The sequence below is a fragment of the Dendropsophus ebraccatus genome, chromosome 4, assembly GCF_027789765.1.
Source record: "Dendropsophus ebraccatus isolate aDenEbr1 chromosome 4, aDenEbr1.pat, whole genome shotgun sequence".
Classification (NCBI taxonomy): domain Eukaryota; kingdom Metazoa; phylum Chordata; class Amphibia; order Anura; family Hylidae; genus Dendropsophus; species Dendropsophus ebraccatus.
In genome coordinates, this window is record NC_091457.1 from 63,181,100 (window position 1) to 63,202,645 (window position 21,546).

At 40.2% G+C, this 21,546-nt stretch overlaps 1 protein-coding gene across 1 annotated transcript in view; it reads right to left on the reverse strand.

Annotated features, from left to right (window-relative positions):
- RPGRIP1L (RPGRIP1 like) overlaps positions 1-21,546 on the reverse strand; it is a 113,710-nt gene that overhangs the window by 39,140 nt on the left and 53,024 nt on the right. The window contains exons 10-19 of the mRNA XM_069965949.1: positions 19,899-20,044; positions 14,760-14,866; positions 13,045-13,095; positions 9,238-9,417; positions 7,671-7,788; positions 7,141-7,593; positions 6,912-7,063; positions 5,445-5,808; positions 4,083-4,294; positions 307-387 (exon numbers count right to left, since the gene is read on the reverse strand). Coding sequence (XP_069822050.1) covers positions 307-387; positions 4,083-4,294; positions 5,445-5,808; positions 6,912-7,063; positions 7,141-7,593; positions 7,671-7,788; positions 9,238-9,417; positions 13,045-13,095; positions 14,760-14,866; positions 19,899-20,044 — 1,864 coding nt within the window. The remainder of the gene's footprint in view (positions 1-306; positions 388-4,082; positions 4,295-5,444; positions 5,809-6,911; positions 7,064-7,140; positions 7,594-7,670; positions 7,789-9,237; positions 9,418-13,044; positions 13,096-14,759; positions 14,867-19,898; positions 20,045-21,546) is intronic.

The window sequence follows — 21,546 nt, forward strand, 5'->3', positions numbered from 1 at the left end:
TTTATAGAATGTTTTTGATTGTGTGTACTGTATGCTTGTAATCTGAAAGGAATAAAAGTTAAGTTGTTTTCATTGTTACTTTCGCCAATTCTGACAAGCGCTCTTAATTATTTTCTCAGTTACAGTATACAGTTACTTTATGTGGACATATGGACACCATGAATGTAGTTTTTTTTGATTCTGCACAAAGTCTCCATGACAACTTTGGGCCAGCCAAAAATGAGAAGAGGAAATGTTGTCATGGCAATCAGAGTACAGCACTAGGCAATCACATATCATCACTGTAATAGCCACAGATATTATTACCAGGGTTTTTATATTGGTTTCAATGAAAGACACCTTCTTGTCTGCTGGAGATTTCCGTGTCCTTGGCTTTGGCTTAGGTGCCTGCAATATGGATAATAATAAAAATGTTACTATTCTATCAAAATTACAAAAGGTATTAAAACTCTTTAAAGACCAACGCACACAAACTAACCACCAAAAACGGAATACTTTATGAAAAATTAGAGGACAGGTTGTCAAAATGAAGAGGCCATGCCCCGATGGCATAATGCAGGTTTTACAATATCCCAGCTGTATTAATGGTGCACACACATTAGGAAAAGTCAGTGACTATTAAGGGTTGGGGGTAGGCTGGGAGGACTGCCCCTGCTATAACTACTGTGATATAAGGGGGCTTTTGTAACTATTGGTGAAGTGGACCAGGGGTAGACAGAAATTGGGCACAAACTATTCTAGGATACAAATCACATGGAGTGGCAACTGTGCCATCATAACACCACTAAAGAAAACCAACAAGTAGTTTTACAATGGTACAGTAGTGATGTGTCTGTCTGCTGAACTATTACTGTCCTGTGTGAATGGAGGGGGGCAGTACCAGAGCTCTTTACTGGTTACTAGAGAGGCCAAACAAAACTGACAAAAAAAGCCTAGGCTTACATATTCCTGGTTAAAATGTGGATCCAGCCTTTACAGTGCAACACTGCTAACTTTTCGAGGCATTTTTTAGATATGACAAAGTTGTCACCATATCCAACATAAAAAATCCTTGTACATGTTCTAGAGATTATGGGGATCTCAGATCACGGACTGCCATGTCATTTTAGAAGAAATGTAAGGGTACAAACCCACACACCGTATATGCAGCGTATTTACCACTGCGATACGCAGCAAATACGCAGCAGATTAGATCTAAATAACTGAACACAGCATCAAATCTTCACCATCACATCTGCTGCATATTTGCTGCGTATTTGCTGCGTATACGGTGTGTGGGTTTATACCCAAAAGATGTATTTTATTTTTTTCAAAAACTGCTAAACTACTTATGGTGAATATCTCCAGTTCACAAAACATGTATGTGCCAAAAAGAGCTATAATAAAATTCATGTGGTTTCTGGGTAGAAGTGATGTTCTTTATCAGCCTGTTAAAACTATTTCGGGTGTGACTGCCGTTGCCACATAAAAATGTGTTGGCTCACAAATATTTTGGAAGTGAGAGTTGTGACAGTCAGCGCAATGTGTAGGACACATGTGATAGCTCCTCAGACCAAGTTTTTATGAGTTCCATTTGTAAACACTAACTGTTTAAACACCACGTTCACTGCCTCGCACTACCATATGTGCCAGTCTTCAGATGCATGGCCTACAAGCTTAACAACTGCCTAAAGTAATATTGGTTTATGAAAAGGTTTGGATCAACTGCTGGTTAAAAAATACACTATTTCACTAAAGTGCAAATAAGAAAAAAAAAATTGTCAGATTCAGTTTGTTGCTTTTGTAATTTGCTATAGACATTAAACCTCTTCCACATATCTTTCACTTGGCGATGTTCATAGATTTGATTTTACAATGATGAAAACAGAAGATTAAGGGGGATCAAAATTCTCATTTTGAACAGATTTAATGCATAAAATATTGGATACTAAGTAGCATTTAATTATTAATACACTTGGCATATGCATACTTTGAATCCATTCACGCAAAATCCTATAAATGTCAACATGAGGAATATATGGTTTCAGACTTTTTTATTATTGAAAAATGATTACTATTACTTGTAAGATTTGGCATATGCAGTGCAGTTTTTTTAAGAGACTGTCTGCTTTATATAACCAAAGTACAAATGGTCTCCATGCAGCTCCCTGATCACATCATCATTGCATCCATGGAGGACCCCACTCAATAACTGTAGCAGGAAGGAAGGAGTCACTATGCACCCATTAAAACAATAGTACTGCATGTAATACAAGCAATGCCAGAGATACTCCAGAAAGAGACTACTTTTTAGTAGCTATAAGCCCATAAGTGGGAGTAACAGGCAGTGGATGTGAACCCGAAAAACAATTTGACTCTACCAAACTGGTTTGACTCTAGGCCACACTTGGAAGAGCGTCTAAGTGCCCTCTCAGTTTTAACCTACTACAGGATGCAGAAGCGGGACTTGGTCCCAGTGTGGGTAGTGGCTGATTCTTGGAAGAAGATATTACTGATTGGAAGCACAAGAGAATTAGGCCAGGTCGTCAAGTACATATCACCTTGCTAGGAACACAGGTCATGGACAACACAAAAAGGAATGGGTGCAGCTTTAAATAGATGAAGGAGAACCAGGATGGGTGGAGGAACAATAATGCAGGAGGCCTGCCCTAAGAGACAGCTGGAAGCATGGAATACAGGCTGGGAAGAGAGAGAATGCTACCACTGACCGTATGGAGAGCACAGTGGAAATGTGGACCTGATCCCAGAGAGACAGCAGCAGCATAAAAATATAGCTGGATGGGGAGGGGTAACTAAGTTGCCAGGAAGTGATAATGTAATCCTGTCGTTGACAGCTGTGGGTTACTTTAAAGGGTATTGCTGGCTTATCCTCAGTTCAGGATGTATCATCAATATATTACTTTTGCCAACCCCCCCACTACTGAACAGTTCACCAGCATTGTGGCAATATACATATACAGTGAACACAGCCACTTGGTCATGGCAGCTTGGTTTCCATTCACATTAATGAGAGATGTGCTGTAGCAACATGGCACAGCCACTACACAATAAACTGAGCCTTCCGCTTCAGGATCCCATCTTTCAGTAGTGGCGGAGCTGTCACATCACTGAGCAGCTGATTGTTAGGGTGCTCAGCATCCCTCTATCAGATATTGATGGCCTATCCTGATGGTCCATTTACACAAAAAGATTATCTGACAGATTATCCGCCAAAGATTTGAAGCCAAAGGCAGAAACAGACTATAGACAGAGATCAGATCATGCACTTTTCAAATCCATTACTGGCTTTGGCTTCAAATCTTTGGCAGATAATCTGTCAGATAATCTTTCTGTGTAAATGGACCCTTAGGATAAATCCCTAGCAGTTATTAAAAACCTTTCAGGACTTTCAGCATGACAGTGATTCATGGGATAATTACTTAAAGTTTATATAAGATTACCCCATTTGCTTAATTAAAACAGCATAAATGTCTACATGGCAACGTAGCTAAAAGGTAACTCTTGTGACTTGTATCTCCAAAATATTTTAAGATAGCCACAACAAACAATTAGATACAAAGCAGTATAAAATCAAGATATTTATTATTTACTTCAAATGACAACTATTATAAAACAAAGAGGCCATCTTCAAACAAGATACAGAGTGCAGAAGTAGTGGATTTGTGATAGATAGATAGATAGATAGATAGATAGATAGATAGATAGATAGATAGATAGATAGATAGATAGTGGTCATGTGTCAATAACGGTAACAATATTTGTATGTCTGCTGGAACTTGTATGCAAAGATGTTTTAATAAAAAAGGATCCACTGTATAGAAAAAAAAAATTTAAGCCCCAGTTTAGCTGCAGTACTGAATGCCAGTAAAGCTTTATGGCAAAAATACAAGACAAGCAGTAAAGCACAACAACAAGAGAGGTGATGTATTATCTGTCACCCAAGTGAAAGTAAGATGGAAACAGCCTTTAAGCAGTTACCCCCTTTGCTCCCCCTGCAGCGATCTCTGGGTCGCTGCACTTCCTATGTCACACAAGGGCCTTCCCTTCCAATATATTCCCATCAAGGTCAAAACTGTACTTACCACAGAAACAGGCTCCAAGGGTTCCCGCTTTGGTGCCTGCACTTCTTTATCCTTAAGTAGGCGTACAGGCATTGGTATTTCCTTTGGAAGATCATCCACTAATGGCCCTGACAGAATTGTTTCACTTGGTGGCAGGTAAGTAGATTTCCACTTCAACGTAACCTTAATTGTTCCTCTTTCATTTCCCTTAATATCTGTAAGTTGAAATGTACCTAAAAAAGAAGCCAAAGAAAAAGAGTATTTGACATATAGGAGCAATTTTACTAATGCAAATGTTCCATACTGACATACATGCCTTGCACCACACAACTGTGTGTGATTTAGACACTTTTTTTGCCTTGCTCAACATAAGGGTGAAGTTTAGGGGGGGGGGGGGGGGATAAATGGTGGCCTGAAATGCAACAATTGTACATATAATTGTGTTGTAAAGTAAGCCAACTAAACTGTAGTGCAAAGTTAAACAGGCTTTAAAGCAACTCTGTACCCACAATCTGCCCCCCCCCAAACCGCTTGTACCTTCAGATAGCTGCTTTTAATCCAACATCTGTCCTGGAGTTGTTAAAAACAACTTTTAATCCTGCAGCGCTGTGTCTAACGGCCGGGGCTTACATTTGTATATGCATTAGGCTGGCACACCCTCTCTGTCCCTCCTCCCCGCCCTCCTCATCATTAGGAAAGCTCCAGGCAGATTGCTTCCTATTCCCCACCTGTGAGCATAATGAACATGGGCTGATCGTTAATACATCTGTGCAAAGCTCAAACAGCAGTAAATGTTCCTGGATCATTCCTAATGATGAGGAGGGTGGGGAGGAAGGACAGAGAGGTGGTGCCAGCCTAATGCATATACAAATGTAAGCCCCGGCCGTTAGACACAGCGCTGCAGGATTAAAAGTTGTTTTTAGGAGAATAACTGCATCACCTGCTGAATGGACCCCAGGACAGATCTTGGATTAAAAGCAGCTATCTGAAGGTACAAGTGGTTTGGGGGGGACAGATTGTGGGTACAGAGTCACTTTAAATAAATGTGGTGCCCCCTTAGACTGCCTACATTTACCCATTTATACTAATAATTCTGCCCAGAGTATTTTCAAGCCATTGTACATGTATAGTATGTTGAAACTAAACATATCAAATCGCTATTAGTTGTTGTGAGCTCTGAATGTTAACTACTGTACATGTAGGTTATCACTTATAAAGAAGAAATAACTCACAGACTACAGACACCTATAGGTCAGTTTATAAAGGCTCTCTGTTTTTCATAAGCCTCCCTGCTAGAAGGGTCCACACACAATAAGTCAAAAATCAGACAAAACAATAAAAAAAAAAGTAATTTTCATTCAGATCTGTAAGTAGAAATCATACCTGATATGCATTTATCATGAGCAAGGGGTATGAGAGGGACCTTGGCTTTGCCAAGGTATGCACTACTCGTTTCCTCATCATCAAAAACATACACAACAAGTGAATCAGATTTAAGATATCTGTCCAAGTCAGCAGTCATTGGTACTGGAAAGCACTTATGATCTTCAAACTGAGGATTGTTGCTGCTTGTAACGATAGGAGTGTAGTGGTCACTGAAGTGAAAAAAGGTATAGGCAACATAAGGGCTGGGCTGTTGTAAATTGGTCCCAGACTGCAAATTATTGCAGCTATTTATGGTGATAAAGAGTTCATTGAGATTGTCTTCTTTTAGTCTAAGGTTCTCCAATTTTCTCACAGCTGATGCCTATGGGGACAGAAAATATGGGTCAATTAAAGAGTCCGCTATACTTTTGGTGCACGCACATAGGATAAAACAAGGAGACAACCTAGGAAAACAAAATGCACGGGGAGGGGGAGGAGGATTTGAGAGTCTATTACAGGTTTTCCTATGGCAAGCAATTTACACCTTATTATTAAAAAAAAAAAAAACCTTACCACAATAGACCATTAAAAACTGTGCTTATCTTTGCTTGTTCATGCTCTAGTGTGCTGTATGAACTCCTATTTTCAATTTCCGCTCTATAAACAGCCCATTTCAATGTCCCTTCTATCTGCTCTCCCCTTTCTTTCTCCAGCCTCTGTGAGCTGTCCTCAAAGGTTTATTTCCCTCCTGTTCCCAATCTGGGCTGGTTTGTAAACTGAATCATGCAGTTACTTGTAACACAGAGAGTAGAAAGTTCCTATTTAAAAAAGCTTGCAAAATACAGCTCTCCGGATACACGGCTGAGGGCACTTCCTCACACAGGTGCTTGGCAATCACCGTGAGAGTGGGAAGAGCAGTGAGGACTTACTTGCCTCAAATTCAGCTTAAGTTTTGATCGGTCAGGGTCTTAGTGGCAAGACCCCTACTGATCTCTAGATATAGCTGGGAGAACTGTATGGCAACATGTTTTGCTACACAGCTCAGTGCTCAATCTCCCTCATTCCAGGAGACTGCTTCATAGACTTATAATGGTCTTGTTTCCTGAGTCGGAAGGAGCTTTAAATGTTTATATTAAAGGGATTTTATTATTTATTATTACTTGTCCCCTATGCACAGGGTAGGGGACAAATATGAGATCATAAGGGGTCCAACCTTTGGACCCCCTGGTGCCCCATCTCCTTTATTTTAAATAAAGCCTATAGTCGGTTCGTGACCGGCTGCTCCATTCATTCTCTATGGAGCCACTGAAGAACCAGGGAGCTGATCTAGAGATTCCCAGGAAGCCCAGCGGTTGGATACCCCTCACAATACTTATCCCTTATCCTGTGAATAGGAGATTGGGGACAAGTGAGTTGGAAAACCAGTTTAAGATGACAGTAATGTTTATTAAATGGAGCAAGGGGAAAGAAGGAAAAAATATATACCTGATCATTTTGAAGTGGATCCTTAAGGTTTGATGTAATATAACCAAGAGCCTTAGCACGCTCTTTATACAGCCGAATGGCTTGCTCCATGGGAACTTTTAGCCGTACCCAATAATCCAATGTGCCATAGTTATTAATGTCATTCTCAGTTCCTAAGATAAAAGAAGAGGATCAGGCCCACATTTAACCAGTTTTCAACATTTAAGAAATAAAAATCTGCAATTCTTACCAACCAACACAGCACTAGAATATATGCTCCCAGTCTTCTCCAGAATTTCATGGAATCTTAGCTGACATACAGCTACTGTCTTATAATCAGTTCCAATGGCCAGGTGAACCTCCAATCTTACAGTGTTCTTTTGTAAGTACTGTAGTAAAAAGTCATCGACACGTACCAAATATTGAGAACTGAACTCATAGGATGGTTGCAAACCCCGTACAACAGGTGTAGTTTGGAGCTCAAAGTCATAAAAAGCATATGTGCAGAAGGTAGCAGGTTCCTGGTCTCCAAAGCTGCTGGCAGCTGCTGGAGAGAACACAGCTGAGGATATATGTATCTCAAGAAGGTTTTCCCCCCTTTGTAAGTGCAAGGATTCATCAAATTCTTCCACGTCATCATCTGGTGTTATGTCGGGAGTGAACTTGTACTGTTTTGTGCCATATGCAATATCCTTTAACTGGGCTGAAAGACAAAGTACATACAAGTCAATAAAACTGGTCTTATGAAACAATTGCTACTCTTTAAGAAGTGACTTCTACCTTCTAATTTGCGTATCCGTGCTGCTCTGACATCAAGAAGGTGGGCATACTGCTCTAGCTTTATGTCATAATCTCGCCGCATGTCCTCCAACTTCTGTGTCACAGCTTCTACTTCCACCTAATCATAAAAAGAAACAACGATATGGACACTTGTACAACAATGTACACACCCTAAAGATCCAGCCAACTACTGCAGCAAGACGACCACATGGAAATAAGGACAAAGCATAGCAATGCAGGAAGACATAGAACTCAAGTAGCTGCAGAAGATTAAAATTGGCTTTATTTATCAGGTGTGGTTACAGCAAACTGCTACACAGGACACATATGGCTTGTACAACAGAATCCAATAGTTAACTAACATTGATGATTAAAGGGGAACTCCAGCAATCCCATAAAAAAATAAAATGCACATAAAGCATATAGTTGTACTTGTCGTTCCCTCACCAATTGTTTTACACATTTCCCACTTGTCTATGCTGCTCCTAGCCCCAGATTAAAAACTATAGCAAACTATCCCAGTATTACTTCATGACATCCACTTGGGAAACTACATCTCCCAGCATGCATTGCCCCTCAGAGCCAACTGTCCAGTATCCACCTTATCTTGTAGTATCTGCCCACCACTGGCTCAATCTGCCTTTGCTTTGCCCAGTAAACAAAAATATCTATCTATCTAGATTAGAAAGAGAGTCAGTTGATCACTGTGTGATGTCAGTGGTGGGCAGGGTTACAGATGAGGTGTTACAGCTTTCCTAACAACAGAAGAGACAGAAATCATGTGACCTCAGTCTCAGAAGGAAGGGGGAAGACAGAGGAGTGTAGACAGAGTGGACCAGGAAGTGAGGATTTTCTGCAGTTTCAGTGTGTGATTCAGGATGTGCTGCAGACAAACTGCTCAATTCATGTAATAGAAACCTTTAAACAAATAAATTTAGGTTATGGGTGGGGACTGAGTAGGGTTAAATCCTACTTAAGTGGAGTACCCCTTTAAAGCAACTGTACCCACAATCTAACATCCCCCCCCCAAACCACTTGTACCGTCAGATAGCTGCTTTTAATCCAAGATCTGTCCTGCGGTCCGTTCAGCAAGTGATGCAGTTAGAAATCATCATTTGGAATGCCCCAGGCAGGATTTTCCAATTCATCACCTATCTGAACACTGTACAGATGCCTTAACGATGTGCAGTGTTCTTACAGGTGATTAATAGGAGAAATCGTTTTAGAGGCATTCCTAATGATGAAGAGGGACAGAGTTGTTTTTTAGAACAATAACTGCATCACCTGCCCAACGGACCCCAGGACGGCGGTTTGGGGGGGGGGGCACATTGTGGGTACAGATTTGCTTTAAGGAAGTTACTTCTAGCAAAAAAAAAAACCTACAGAATCTCTCTCATCTCTTAAAAAAATTATAATATTAATAAAAAAATCAGGTAAAAAAAAAAAAAAAAAAAAAGGAATTTCTCACATCTCTCTGACCAAAATCAGAAGATGTTGCTTTTATACTTCTGCTATGGCAATGTTAAAATTGCTTGTGCTTTGAATACATATCCCAGTATTTAATTACCTGATAATCCTTGTTGATCTTATGTTGCATTATCAACATGTTTCTGGTCTTCTCCAGCTCTTGGACAGTTTCAACATGGTCTGCTTGTAAGTTCCTTAATGATTTTTCAAGGTCTTTACTGACATCATCATCCACCTTTTCCAAAAACTGTAGCTCTCCATTCCTCTGCTGCTTGCGTGCCTACAGAAGAAAATGTTGTTTTATTCCGGCTAATGTAATCTTACCTTTTACGTTGTGTTAATAAATGTATTTTATCAAATATAAATCCTGGTCATTTTTGGACATTGTGCACATAGGGGGTTGAAGGACCTCGGTGAACTGACATGAGATTCTGGAAAATGTAGCACTTAATAATACCCAAAGCAGCAAAGATGTTGATGATTAACAAAGCCATTTTAATGCCAAGTAATTATGACTTTATTATGAGTATTTTTTGGCCTGTGCTATTGGTCCAGTCTGTTTGTAATTGTTATAGTGCCAAAATTAGTTCTGAGCCACATGCATCATAAGGTTTGTTTCAAGCCACAACCAATTATGTAGACAAACTGCACATGCCGATTACAGGGAGTTCCATGGATGATGAGCAAAGCTCGGCAGGAGACACAAAACCTGCATACCACAGACATCACAAAGACATGGAACAGACACGAAAGTTGTGAGTCACAAATTACAGATTTTGTGAGATCTTCCCCCTCTGTGGTACAAATACCAAAAAAACAAACATAAAGCAAATAAGGTTTATATTCCCAACATCTATAGAAAAGCATTTCTTTGAAAAACTTTTTCTAGCTGTATAGCTCTGCATATTGCAAATCAACCATATACTGTGTGTTTGACTGATGGTATATAGCCTACAATTTTATGATTGGATATGCAGAATGGTAAGTGGTTCAATGGTCTGGTCTGCTCTGCTCTGTTACTTTGCAGCCCTGAGTTTCAGACCGACCACAGACAACATTACCATGGAGTTTGTATGGGGTTTCTCCATCAAAAGTATTATACTATCATCTACCTATGCCAGTCTGCATTACTCCTTTGGACACCAGGCAGCTCCATTTTACAGTCACTATACACTCTGTGTACTCAATAGGATTCTCAAGAAGTTCTTGCCTTCAACATAAGTCTTCAGTTCCATCAGCTCTTTCTAAATAAGGACATATTTTATCTGCCTTAAAGGAAATCTGTCAGCTTCATAGGAGGAAAGAAGCCACACACCCCAGCATTTAGTATGATAAGAAAGAGAGCACCTTTGCTGTGATTGGCATTTGTAAACTTTTTCTAATTTAGCTGAAGGCTCGGTTCACACTACTCAAAAAACACGTCCGTATTTCATAATAACAGCCGTAATTGCGAAACAACGGTTATTATTTCACAAATAACTGCCGTTGTTTGCGCAATTACGGCCGTTTTTATGAAATACAGCCGTGTTTTTTTACGTAGTGTGAACCCGACCTAAGGGTGCGTTCACACGTACTGGATCCGCAGCAGATTTGATGGCACAGTTTTGAAGTTGCAGATTCAAAGCAAATCAAATCTGCTGCAGATCGTGTACATGTGAAGCACCCTAAAGAAGAAGTCTCACAAAATTTAAAAATAGCAGGCAGGCAGTGGAGTGCATGAAAATAATAAACAACCTAAACTCACCTGTCCCAGTACCTCTGTTGCGCCACTCCTAGGTCCCGCTGACCGCTGCCAGAAGTAATTTTCTCTAGAAACTGGGAACGTCATGAACCTGGCTCTTCCAGCTGCAATGTCAGGGCCTGGCTGAATGATGGCCCGCTCAGCAGTATCCCATCACAATCACTGATTGGCTAAGAGGGCAATCAGTCAGCCAGGTCCATGACGTTGCAGCTAAAGGTCACTGAGACTCCGTGCTGGCGCTACAGGCCATAAGGATAGGCAAGTTACGTTTTTTTATTATTTTCTCACACCCCCTGGCTTCCTGACTTTTTTTTTTTTTTTTTTTTTAATTTAGTGGGACTTCTTTAACCTCAGAAAGGTAGGATGAGTCACAGCAGTAGGCTTAGGCTCAAGTTTACAAACAGCAATCACAGACAGCAAAGGAACGGTCTTCTTCCTATGTCCTAACTGCTGACAGATGCCCATGGTATGGAGCAGACCAATTCCCTTTAAAAGGGATATTCCAGCATAAAACATTAAAGATTTTTTTTTCTTCTTCTTACCTTTATGCATTGACTGTCAAGAGCAAGGGATGGCACTGCGCCTCTGCTGCCAGCAATGGTTCAGTCAGGAACTGCAGGGCTGGTCATTGCACAAGCCCTGGTCATTGCACAGCTACATATCACTAGCAATAGTGAGCCTCCCCTAATGTCTATTCTAATGCATATCAGTATTAGAAAAGACTTTAGACTTTGTAAAGCAGCCTGCCCCACTAGCACTGCAGCCACTGCACAGTGTAGCCAAGCAAGGCCACTGCTCACAGCCCTAAGAGTAATGTTTCTTTTAGTGCTAATATGCATTAGAATAGCAATCGGAGGAGACTTTGTGCCACTAGTGCTGCATGTAGCAGCACTAACGATATTTAAAGTGACTGTACCACCAGGCCCAGGCTGAAGCACTGGAGGCGGGCCGACCCATCCTTAGTGGGAGGAAACCCCCGCCCCTCTATGATAGGGTTCCATTGATTCTAATGGAGTCACGTCATGGAGGGGCTGGGGTTTCTTCCCACTGGGGGTTGGTCGGCCCGCCTCCAGTGCTTCAGCCTGGGCATGGTGGTACAGTCACTTTAATTGTGCCAGGGCTTGTGCAGCCCTGCAGTTCCCTACACAGAAATTGGTGCCAACTATAGAGGCTCTATTGGCCCTTTACTACTTCCAATATAAGGCCATGTTCACACAACATATTTTGGCATGGTGTGGCTTTAAGAGGCAGTACTGTGCCTCTGTAGTGGGAATTGTGGTTCAGATGGAGCTCCTGTTCCATTTACTCCACTCCAACCTAAGAGATGAAGAGGCTCTAAAACCCACCTGGTGGAGCTCTATTAGAGACTTCAGAGCTTCCCAGGTGATGGCTCCCGGGTGAAGACTGAGAGAACACAGGCAGTGCTAGGCCTGTGGAAGCTGCAGCCAAGAAGTCTTGGCGAGACCAGTGGAACTGGTAATGTTGAGCAGTGGGCTCAAAAGTGACAACTAGAGAAGCTCTGTTGTTCAGTCAGTGGCTAGACGGCCTAGGTTTTATTCTATGTTCAAAGTGTTTCCTATGTCTTATGTTTTTCCTTGAATGGATAAATAAAGCTGACTGTGGTCAGTTTAAAGCAGACAGGTCACAGAACGACCGGTGTTATAAGCAGTAGGAACATGGCCTAATAATGTAAAAAAAAAAAAAAAAAAAAAAAAAGCAACAACTAAAACTTACATAAAAGTTAAATAAAAGTAAAAAAAAAATACTACTATTTCTATTTGTAATAAAATTTTCACACTGAACATATGAATATTGCAGCTTGAGGTAACATAGCATTCGAAAAAATTCCTAGAAAAGAAACTTCTTATTTAGTGATGGGTGGAGCTATGCCTTAGGTTAGATCTAGGTCTGCGCAAATTTGAAAAGAGCCAAGACATACATTATGGAAGGAAATATAGACATGATTTAAATTAAAAGCCACTGGATACTTAGGATAAAGTGGGCTTTGTAAAACTGGAAACATGCAGTGCTGTTAATCCACTTCTGATGTAATAATGAAAAATGCAATGCTTCTAAGTGTATGCATGTGGAATATAAATGGACTTTACATATGCTGCTTGTGTAAACTGACAGGACATTTTCAGACACAGGTAAGAGAGGCATTACCTTTATAAGCATCAAGGCTTCGCTGAGCTCGGCCACATCAACCTCACTCTCCTGGGAGTCAAAAACAGAAAGAAAGCTGATCAGATGAGCAGAAGTAACTCTGATGTACATCTCCAGCCTCAAACATGGCATGGCACTGGATGTGCACAGAGTGGTTCTAAATAATAAAAACAACCAGGCATCATCTCCTGTATGTACACCACAAGCTTAATATTAAAATTTTAATTTAACATAGACTTTTTTGTTTTAGATTGTCAAAGTAGATTTTCGGCAATTGCTTTAGGCTGTTTTCACACATCTGATGGAGAAAAGTAACAGGGGATGTTGTTTTATAGGATTTTTCCTTACAGGTTTGAAACACAAAATTAATGGAGATCTTGTCAAACAGATTTTCAGGAGTCAAGTGAAGAATAAACATGCTGAAGTGATTTTCGCTTCTGTGTTTACTGGTTGTTGACTTTCTACTATAAAAAAAAAAAAAAAAACATATCCAAAAGAGACAGTGGCATGAAAATCACAACTGCAGCCTGCAATGCTCACTCGCTTGTCATGAAATTTGTATGTATCTGTATTGATTTGTTGGGAAAAACTAGAGCAAAAAGAGAAAGTTACAACCAGCAGCAACTTGTTGCTATGTATATGGTACTGTTGGCCTGCTGCGGCAATAATATGTTAGTACTGTAAGGTACAACTATTTTGCACTCAATGGCACTTATTGAATGGCTCTGTATGAAATTCATAAAATTTTAAAGTCCCCGTTTGACACACTGTATAGAGATATTACAGACAACATGGGCCGATTGTATTTTGGGGGTCAAAACTATTTATAGCTGCTATTTATCCTTAAAGGGATATTCTCATCTCAACTCAACTCAGATATCTTTATAAGTACATTCATTTAGCAACCTTGCCTTCTTCTCCTTTCCTACCACTGTTGACAGCTCATTGTCTAGGTTATGGACCACCATTCTGCTCTAAAAACAATGTTCTGGCTGGTGTATATATAGCTATAAAGTGGATGTTTAGAGATATAGGGGAAGATTTATCACACATGGTGTAAAGTAGAATTTGCTTAGTTGCCCCTAGCAACCAATCAGATTCCACTTCTCATTTTCCAAAGAGTCTGTGAGGAATGAAAAGTGGAATCTGATTGGTTGCTGGGGGCAACTGAGTCAGTTCTACTTTACACCCCTTTGATAAATCTCTCCCATAGTGTATATAAACTGTAAAAATATGTATAGTGTAGGTATATATACACAAGCCAGACCACAGCTTTTAGAGCAGAGTGGTGGTCTGTAACCTAGGAAATGAGCTGTCACAAATGGCAAGGAAAAAGCAGACTATCAGGAGAAGGAGACAAGTTCATGAATAGAAGTATTTGCCCAAATATTTATCTTGATGTGTCCTGCAAGTTTTACTATGTTAGCCGAGATGGGAATTCCCCTATAATTTCTTAAATATTGCATTTTTTTTGTTGTTGCGAGCCTGATTGGCAAAATTAAGTGAAACCACTTTTTTTTTTTTCTGTGCAATTAAAACTTGAGGACTACATCTGCTATTGGATGCTGATGACAGTGACGTAAGCTTTTCAATACTAATAAAAAGGATATGTATCAGCCACAGATATTTAGGGATCAGGGAGTGGACAGCCAGACTGTACATTGGGCTAAGCTCTGCCACAGCCTATATGAAAGGACGTGCTCTAATTGTATTACCTTTGTGAAAAACTTCAGCTTGTTCTGAAATTCGTCAAGCTGATGCTTCTGTTCTAGACAACGCAGCTGGAGTCTTCTATTTTCTTCATCAAGTTTTTCAGCTTGCTCTTAAATAGGAAACAGCATCAAGGTATTGAGTTACACTATTTTGCAGCCATTGAAATGTAATTAAAATGACATGCTTCTTATAAACTGACTTGATTTTACTAATTTCATGAAAAGAGTGTGACACATTAGCTGAAACATCAGTGTAAAACGACAAGACTTCCTCTACCTGTCATGGCTTCACAACTCTCAAGAAGCTGTAATGTAATATGAAAAAGTGCCAGGAAAATGAAAGGCGATTACAAGTCTGACAGTGTAATGTTGTGCACAAAGGAATTATTAAAGTCCTCATCGTTTTCCACTCAGCACTTAGCGCCGTAAATATAAAATTACATTTCTGAGATCATATGTTTCTTTCGTCTCTAGCTGCAGTCTCTACAGTAATAGTCGATCGTGATTTTATTTATAGCATTGTCATTTATAATGTGGTGTAATCTTTTGGAGACTATGGACTGGTTAATACCTATGGATAATTAGATGGGTTGACCTCTTGCTACATGTACGTGAATATCATACTACACTGAAGGGGTTGTCCAGCTATTTTTTTTTTAAACTTCTCAGCATGTTTAATCTGGCCTTTCTATTCTCGAACGGTCACTTTAAACAATTTCCCTTTTTTTGATAGCCTATGAGATTCCTAATATATTTGTAAGTGACTTCACTTACCAAAATCTAAATTTTTACCCCAGAAACAAAAGCCAAAATGTATTGTTCACAAATCGCCTTGCAAACTGCTGTCCCCTGCCTCTAGCAACAGAAGACCAAGTAAGAGAACAGCAAGCGAAGGCTGGACTTGAACGGGAGATATTTTAAACTGTCTGCATGTTAGCTGATCCACTCCTCCCGAGGGTCCATGCTGTGCCTAAAAGGTAAATCAAGGTTTTCCCTCTTATAGCACATACACTATTTACACAAACCCTTATGTAAATATATTTGATCTAATTATGTACACAGTGCTGCCTTAAAAATGCATCTCTTTCCCCCCTACTTTAGTTATCATGATCAGAGGCAGATCATTGCTTAGACCATGGTTGCTTAAAGGAGAAGTCCGGCGAAAATTATTTTTTTATATGTTATTACTGATGGAAAGTTATACAATTTTCTAATGTACATTAATTATGGGAAATGCTCCTATACTGCTATTTCCCTTAATTTAGTGTACCAGGAAGTGTTAGAATTCTCTCAGAAGCAGTGATGTCACAATGAAAGGTGTAATTCCTATGGAGTGTCCAGCAGGGGGCGCACTATATATAGAAGTCAATGAGTACCATTGACTTCTATATATAGTGCGCCCCTGCTGGACACTCCATTGGAATTACAATGGATGTGTATGTAATGTAATATACAGTGTTTTTGATTGAATACATTTATGAAATACTTTGGGGAGCAAGTGTCCTTGCTCCCCAAAGTATTCCATAAATGTAAGCAATCAGTTCATCACAGTAAGCCCGCCGCCCGCCGCTACCGAACGCCCGCCGCTGTGGACTACTCTCAACTACTACTCTCCCCACTTGCTCATAGCATGTGCAGGTGATGGGAGAGTAGTAGCCGGGTTATATGGCTGAGATCGCCGCCGCGATGCCGCGCAGGGGAGCCGCTCATCACTGCAGCTATCATCCCCCTCCGCTCCCCCTCCTGCTGCTTCCTTACTCTATGTGATAGCTGACTTCCTGCCGGGCCGCCGCTCTCCGTTCACACGTGCCGGCGGCCCGGCAGGAAGTCAGCTATCACATAGAGTAAGGAAGCAGCCAGCAGGAGGGGGAGCGGAGGGGGATGATAGCTGCAGTGATGAGCGGCTCCCCTGCGCGGCAACGCGGCGGCGATCTCAGAAAGTTTCTGTACAAACCGACTGTTGCTGATTTTTCAATATGCAGCATTTTAGTTAGGCTGGGTTTACACTGCGTTTTTGCAATCAGTTTTTTTCCTTAGTTTTTTTTGCAAAAAACGGATGAAAAAAACGGATGCACTACTTTTGTGTCCGTTAAAAAAAACGGATCCGTTTTTTACAATGGAAGTCAATGGAAAAACGGATCAAAACGAATGCACACTAATGCATCCGTTTTTTTCCATCCTTTTTTTGCAAAAAACGGCTGAAAAAAAAAACGATTGCAAAAACGCAGTGTGAACCTAGCCTTACTGTTGCACATACCTAATAGATTTGTTTTATATTTTTCCTACTGAAATGAATAAAGCAGGTACAATCTGCAGCAAATACACAATATTTTGTGAATAAACCTGCACTAAAATATGAATGATATGAAAATGTGTGCAGCAACTCTGTGCAGTACAGTACATTTACGGTCAGAGTTATTGGGGCTGAATGAAGGATAAGCCAACTGGCAGACCTAAAGGGGAATAGATCAGCAGGTTAGAAACTTGCTGATATGTCTCTATAACACCCAGAGCGCTGAGGATAAAGATAAGGTAGTTTCCCTTCCTACACCCTCTGCGTGGTTTTCGTGAACTTTTAATTTATTCCCTCCCTATGCTAATGAGGCAGTTTGGTGCACTGTGGGTATTGCCACCCCCAGTGTAACAAACTGCTTTATGAGCAAAGGGAGTAAACTACAAAGTTCAAGAAAAGGCACAGAGGATAAAGGAAACTACCTTGAATTGACATGGTCTTGACTTCTCTAGATTTTGTAAAAGGGTTTTAGTTACTTTAGTCTTTCTGGATTTTTGGTGTTGCTGAGCGTGCCAATATTTTAGTTATTTTTAAGAATGTACCAGATTAGTAATCGGGCCATTCCTAAAGTTTCTGCCTAATGTCTCTGATATATTTGTTTTGTTTTCTTCAGTCTAATGATGGCTTTCTTCATTTACACTGACATTTTTCTGGAGCACATATTGAGAGTTCCCATAAACAGCTACCAAATGCAAATTCAACACTTGAAACTCCAGCCCTTTTATCTCTACATAATATGTAATGAAACAATAAAGTAACAGGCTGCACCGGACCATGAATTGCTTATCAGTCAATTGCCCATTTACTTTTTCATGACTTTCGAGCATGTTAAAATGGGATGATTTTAAACTACTGTGTTTACAGTTATCTATGATATCTCTTTTAATAGAACTGTGCTCCATGTCCTTCCTAAGCAGGTCCTCTAAACAATATAGACCCCATGGGACCAAAGGTACTAGAAATGTGAAGGACTTGATAAAACTATAAAAATACATTTAAATTTAAAACTATTAAAAAAGAAGTGCAGCGATTTAAAGGGAGAAAAAGTAAATGTATAAAAGACAGGGGTTTTAGACAGACAGAATCACTGCCAAACGACGTAAGAAGATACAAAAAAAATCTTCACCAGCATAAATATTAAGAAACTTAAAGAGAAGCTAAGAGCAGGAGGTGGATAAAAAGGATAAGGCTTATTCTGATATTCACACAGGATATAATAAAGGTACTGTACCAGGAGGAAGGGCAATAGGTCTTCAAGGAACAGACAGAGGTTATAGCCATCCCAGAAGTTGAAGAAGCATCTTTAAAGGGGTTATCCAGCGCTACCAAAACATGGCCACTTTTCCCCCTCTCGTCTCCAGTTCATGTGTGGTTTGCTATTTAGCTCCATTTACTTCAATGGAACAGAGTTTTAAACCCCACCCAATCTGGAGACAAGAGAGGGGGAAAAGTGGCCATGTTTTTGTAGCGCTGGGTAACCCCTTTAACTATGTATGCTGATTTCCCCTTCTTAGACGAATAAGAAAAATCCAAGCCTGAAGTCAATAAACGAAGAAGCAAGGCCAACCCCATACCATCCATATTAGGGAGGAATAGATTAGAGCGTGGTGGCTCAGTGGTTAGCACTGTAGCCTTGTAGTGCTGGAGTTCTGTGTTCAAATCCCACCAAGGGCAACATCTGCAAAGAGTTTGTATGTTCTTTCTGTGTTTGTGTAGGTCTCCTCTGGGTACTCCAGAGACTGAAATTGATGAATTATGTAAGGTGCTGCAGAATCAGTGTAAAAGATTGTCCCCAAAGTAGTGAAGACCTCAGAACACACACAGGGGAACAGATTGTTAGACTTTTTACCTTGGAATGAAAATGGCTTCAAAGGGGGGACTGTTAAGAATGTCATGATTATATTTTATGCATTTAGTGAAGCCATTACTATGTGGCACTGATGATCTAAACACGTAGAGATGTTCACATTCCTAAAAGCTTAGCTTACGTAACTAAGCAATAGTGCTACACAAATAACGCTTTTTGTACTTTAGCCAATGAAGTACCGACATGAGCCTTTGTAGAACCCCCCCCAAAGATATATACACTGGCTGCCATCTTTGAATAAATGAGATGCACTTTGACCATCAGTATGTCAGGGTGTTTTATTCTTCTCCATGCAAGATATTACTTAAGTTAAATATAACAGCACTCTTGATGTGCATCCATGTCATCTCCTTGACCTAACAGCTATGTAACAGCATCAGCAGTTTGGAGCCTGAATTGTAGCTTGCAGATTCCCTTTAAGTACAATGATAGACAGATACTTATTTAAAATATTTAAGAATTTTATAACAGAAGGCTATGTTTCACAGGACAGATGTGTAGCAAATGCGGTGGCCAAAATTCTAAAAAGGGTCCAGGAAACTATAGACCTTAACATTAAAAGGGCTTGTCCAGGCAAAATCTAATTTTGCTGCTGGACTAGGGGGTTGTATAAAAATAATAAACATACCACACGCATCTTCTTCGGTCCCCCACAGCTGTTGTGCCAATATTCCAAGTCCTCTGGTGGTTTCTCCATCTTCTGGGTTGTGAGCTGTCTGAAGCCCCACAGGTCTTGCCCATTTAATGATTGAACCAGAACACTGCTGTGGCCACTGATGGACTGGCTGAGTGGGCAGGTCCAGTGGGATTGGGACAGAACACAACCTGGAAGTATCTTACCGGTAGTTAATATAACCTTATAACACTGAATCACCATGGGTTTATGAGGACTGATCTTTTCAAACTAACAGATTTTTTTATTTTTCTGTTAAAAATCACATTCTGAAAAATAGTAATTATTATAACAGCACACACTACATACCTCGCTCTTTTCTCATTCTATCTAGAATCTCATTTTTATCTGCAAGGTCAGATTTAAGAGCAGCTTCTAGCTGGGCAATCTGAAGTTTCAGCTGCTGCTCCCTCAGTTTCCGTTGCTGTTCTTGACTGTTGCTTACTTCAAAAGCACTGGAGGTTAAAAAAATAAAAAATAAAAAAATACATATGCATATAAAAACACAAACTTTTAACAAAACAAAAATACAATCTCCAAACCCTTCAAGTCTTTCCCAAAGCTGACGTCCCCCCCTTCACCCCACACACAAACACACACTATTTTTACCACCCCACATTAATTCATCCACCACTTTACCACCCATCTTTCCCTATGGTTATACTCAAATTTAGAAAACTGTAGTGTAAAATTCACAAAAATGTCACTGATGTGTTATAGGTTAGGATATATCGCAGTATACAAAGCAGAGAATGTTAAAATATATCTTATTAATTAGATAAGCATACAATTAAGTCTGTCCCCAGCAATTTAGACACTTGAGTACAACCCCCCCCCCCCAAAAAAAAAAAAAAACCCACAGTGAAATAAATTAGCCAATAGTATGTGAATGGTCAATATTTTGCAATGTCAGTTGTCTCTACGCGTTTCCCACATTAAAGAACATGGGATCCCCAGGACACATTAAATTATACTGAGTAACAAGAATAAAGAGGGGGTATAGATACAGCAGAATAGCATCAGGATCAGGTGGTATCACAATACTTCTGTTGGCCTAAACGCAAACCCTTTTACACAGAGCGATTACCTGCCGAATCGGATTAACGCTCCGCATAATAAAGCCAATGATAAGCTGATGATCGGTTGATCGTGTCTTTAGGTCGACCTAAAATCATCATCCACCGGCTGTGCATCGCTACATGTAATAGCGATTGGCGGCCAACGACTGAGGAGTGTATAAAAAAAAAAAATAATAAAGATCATACATAGCTGACCACGTTCCCTGCCCGCTGCTACCTGCTCCCCAGTACCTTCCTGTCTTCTGCCAGCAGCCGCCAAACTGTAGAGCCAGCCTCTGATTAGCTAGTGATTGGCTGACCTGGTGCCAAACAAGGGGATTCTACACCTGACCACAGGCTAGCTCTTACATGCAATCACATACCTTAATACTTTATAACCTTGCAGAGTAATCGGAGCTATATGGACTCATAGATCAATAATTATTCAAAGTTAAAAGAAGGTTGCCTAATAAGGCTATTTTCACAGAACATATTTTTTGTAATAATCATGTCTTTGTTGCAATTTGCAACAACAGACGTGATAAATACAAAAGATACGTTGCATAGAAGTAAGAGGGAATCCCGGCAGGAGTGTATACACACAGGGGGACATGTATCATGCAGTGTACCTTGTGCTCCTTAGCAATTTTTGGTGTATGTGTGATGTGCACAGACCTTCAAACGCACAATACAGAAGCGGGACAGCACTGGCTAGCAAAAATTAGGGAAAATATAATATGGTGCACGCCTCACTGTACGGGACCAGTCCGTCCAGGTATAATCCCAAAAATGATATAAGAGACAGCACCTTAAAGTGAAAAAATGTGATTCTTTTATTCACATCAGACACTTTTTTAGGGTATGTATACACTGAGGAGTCCGGGCTGATGAGAATACAG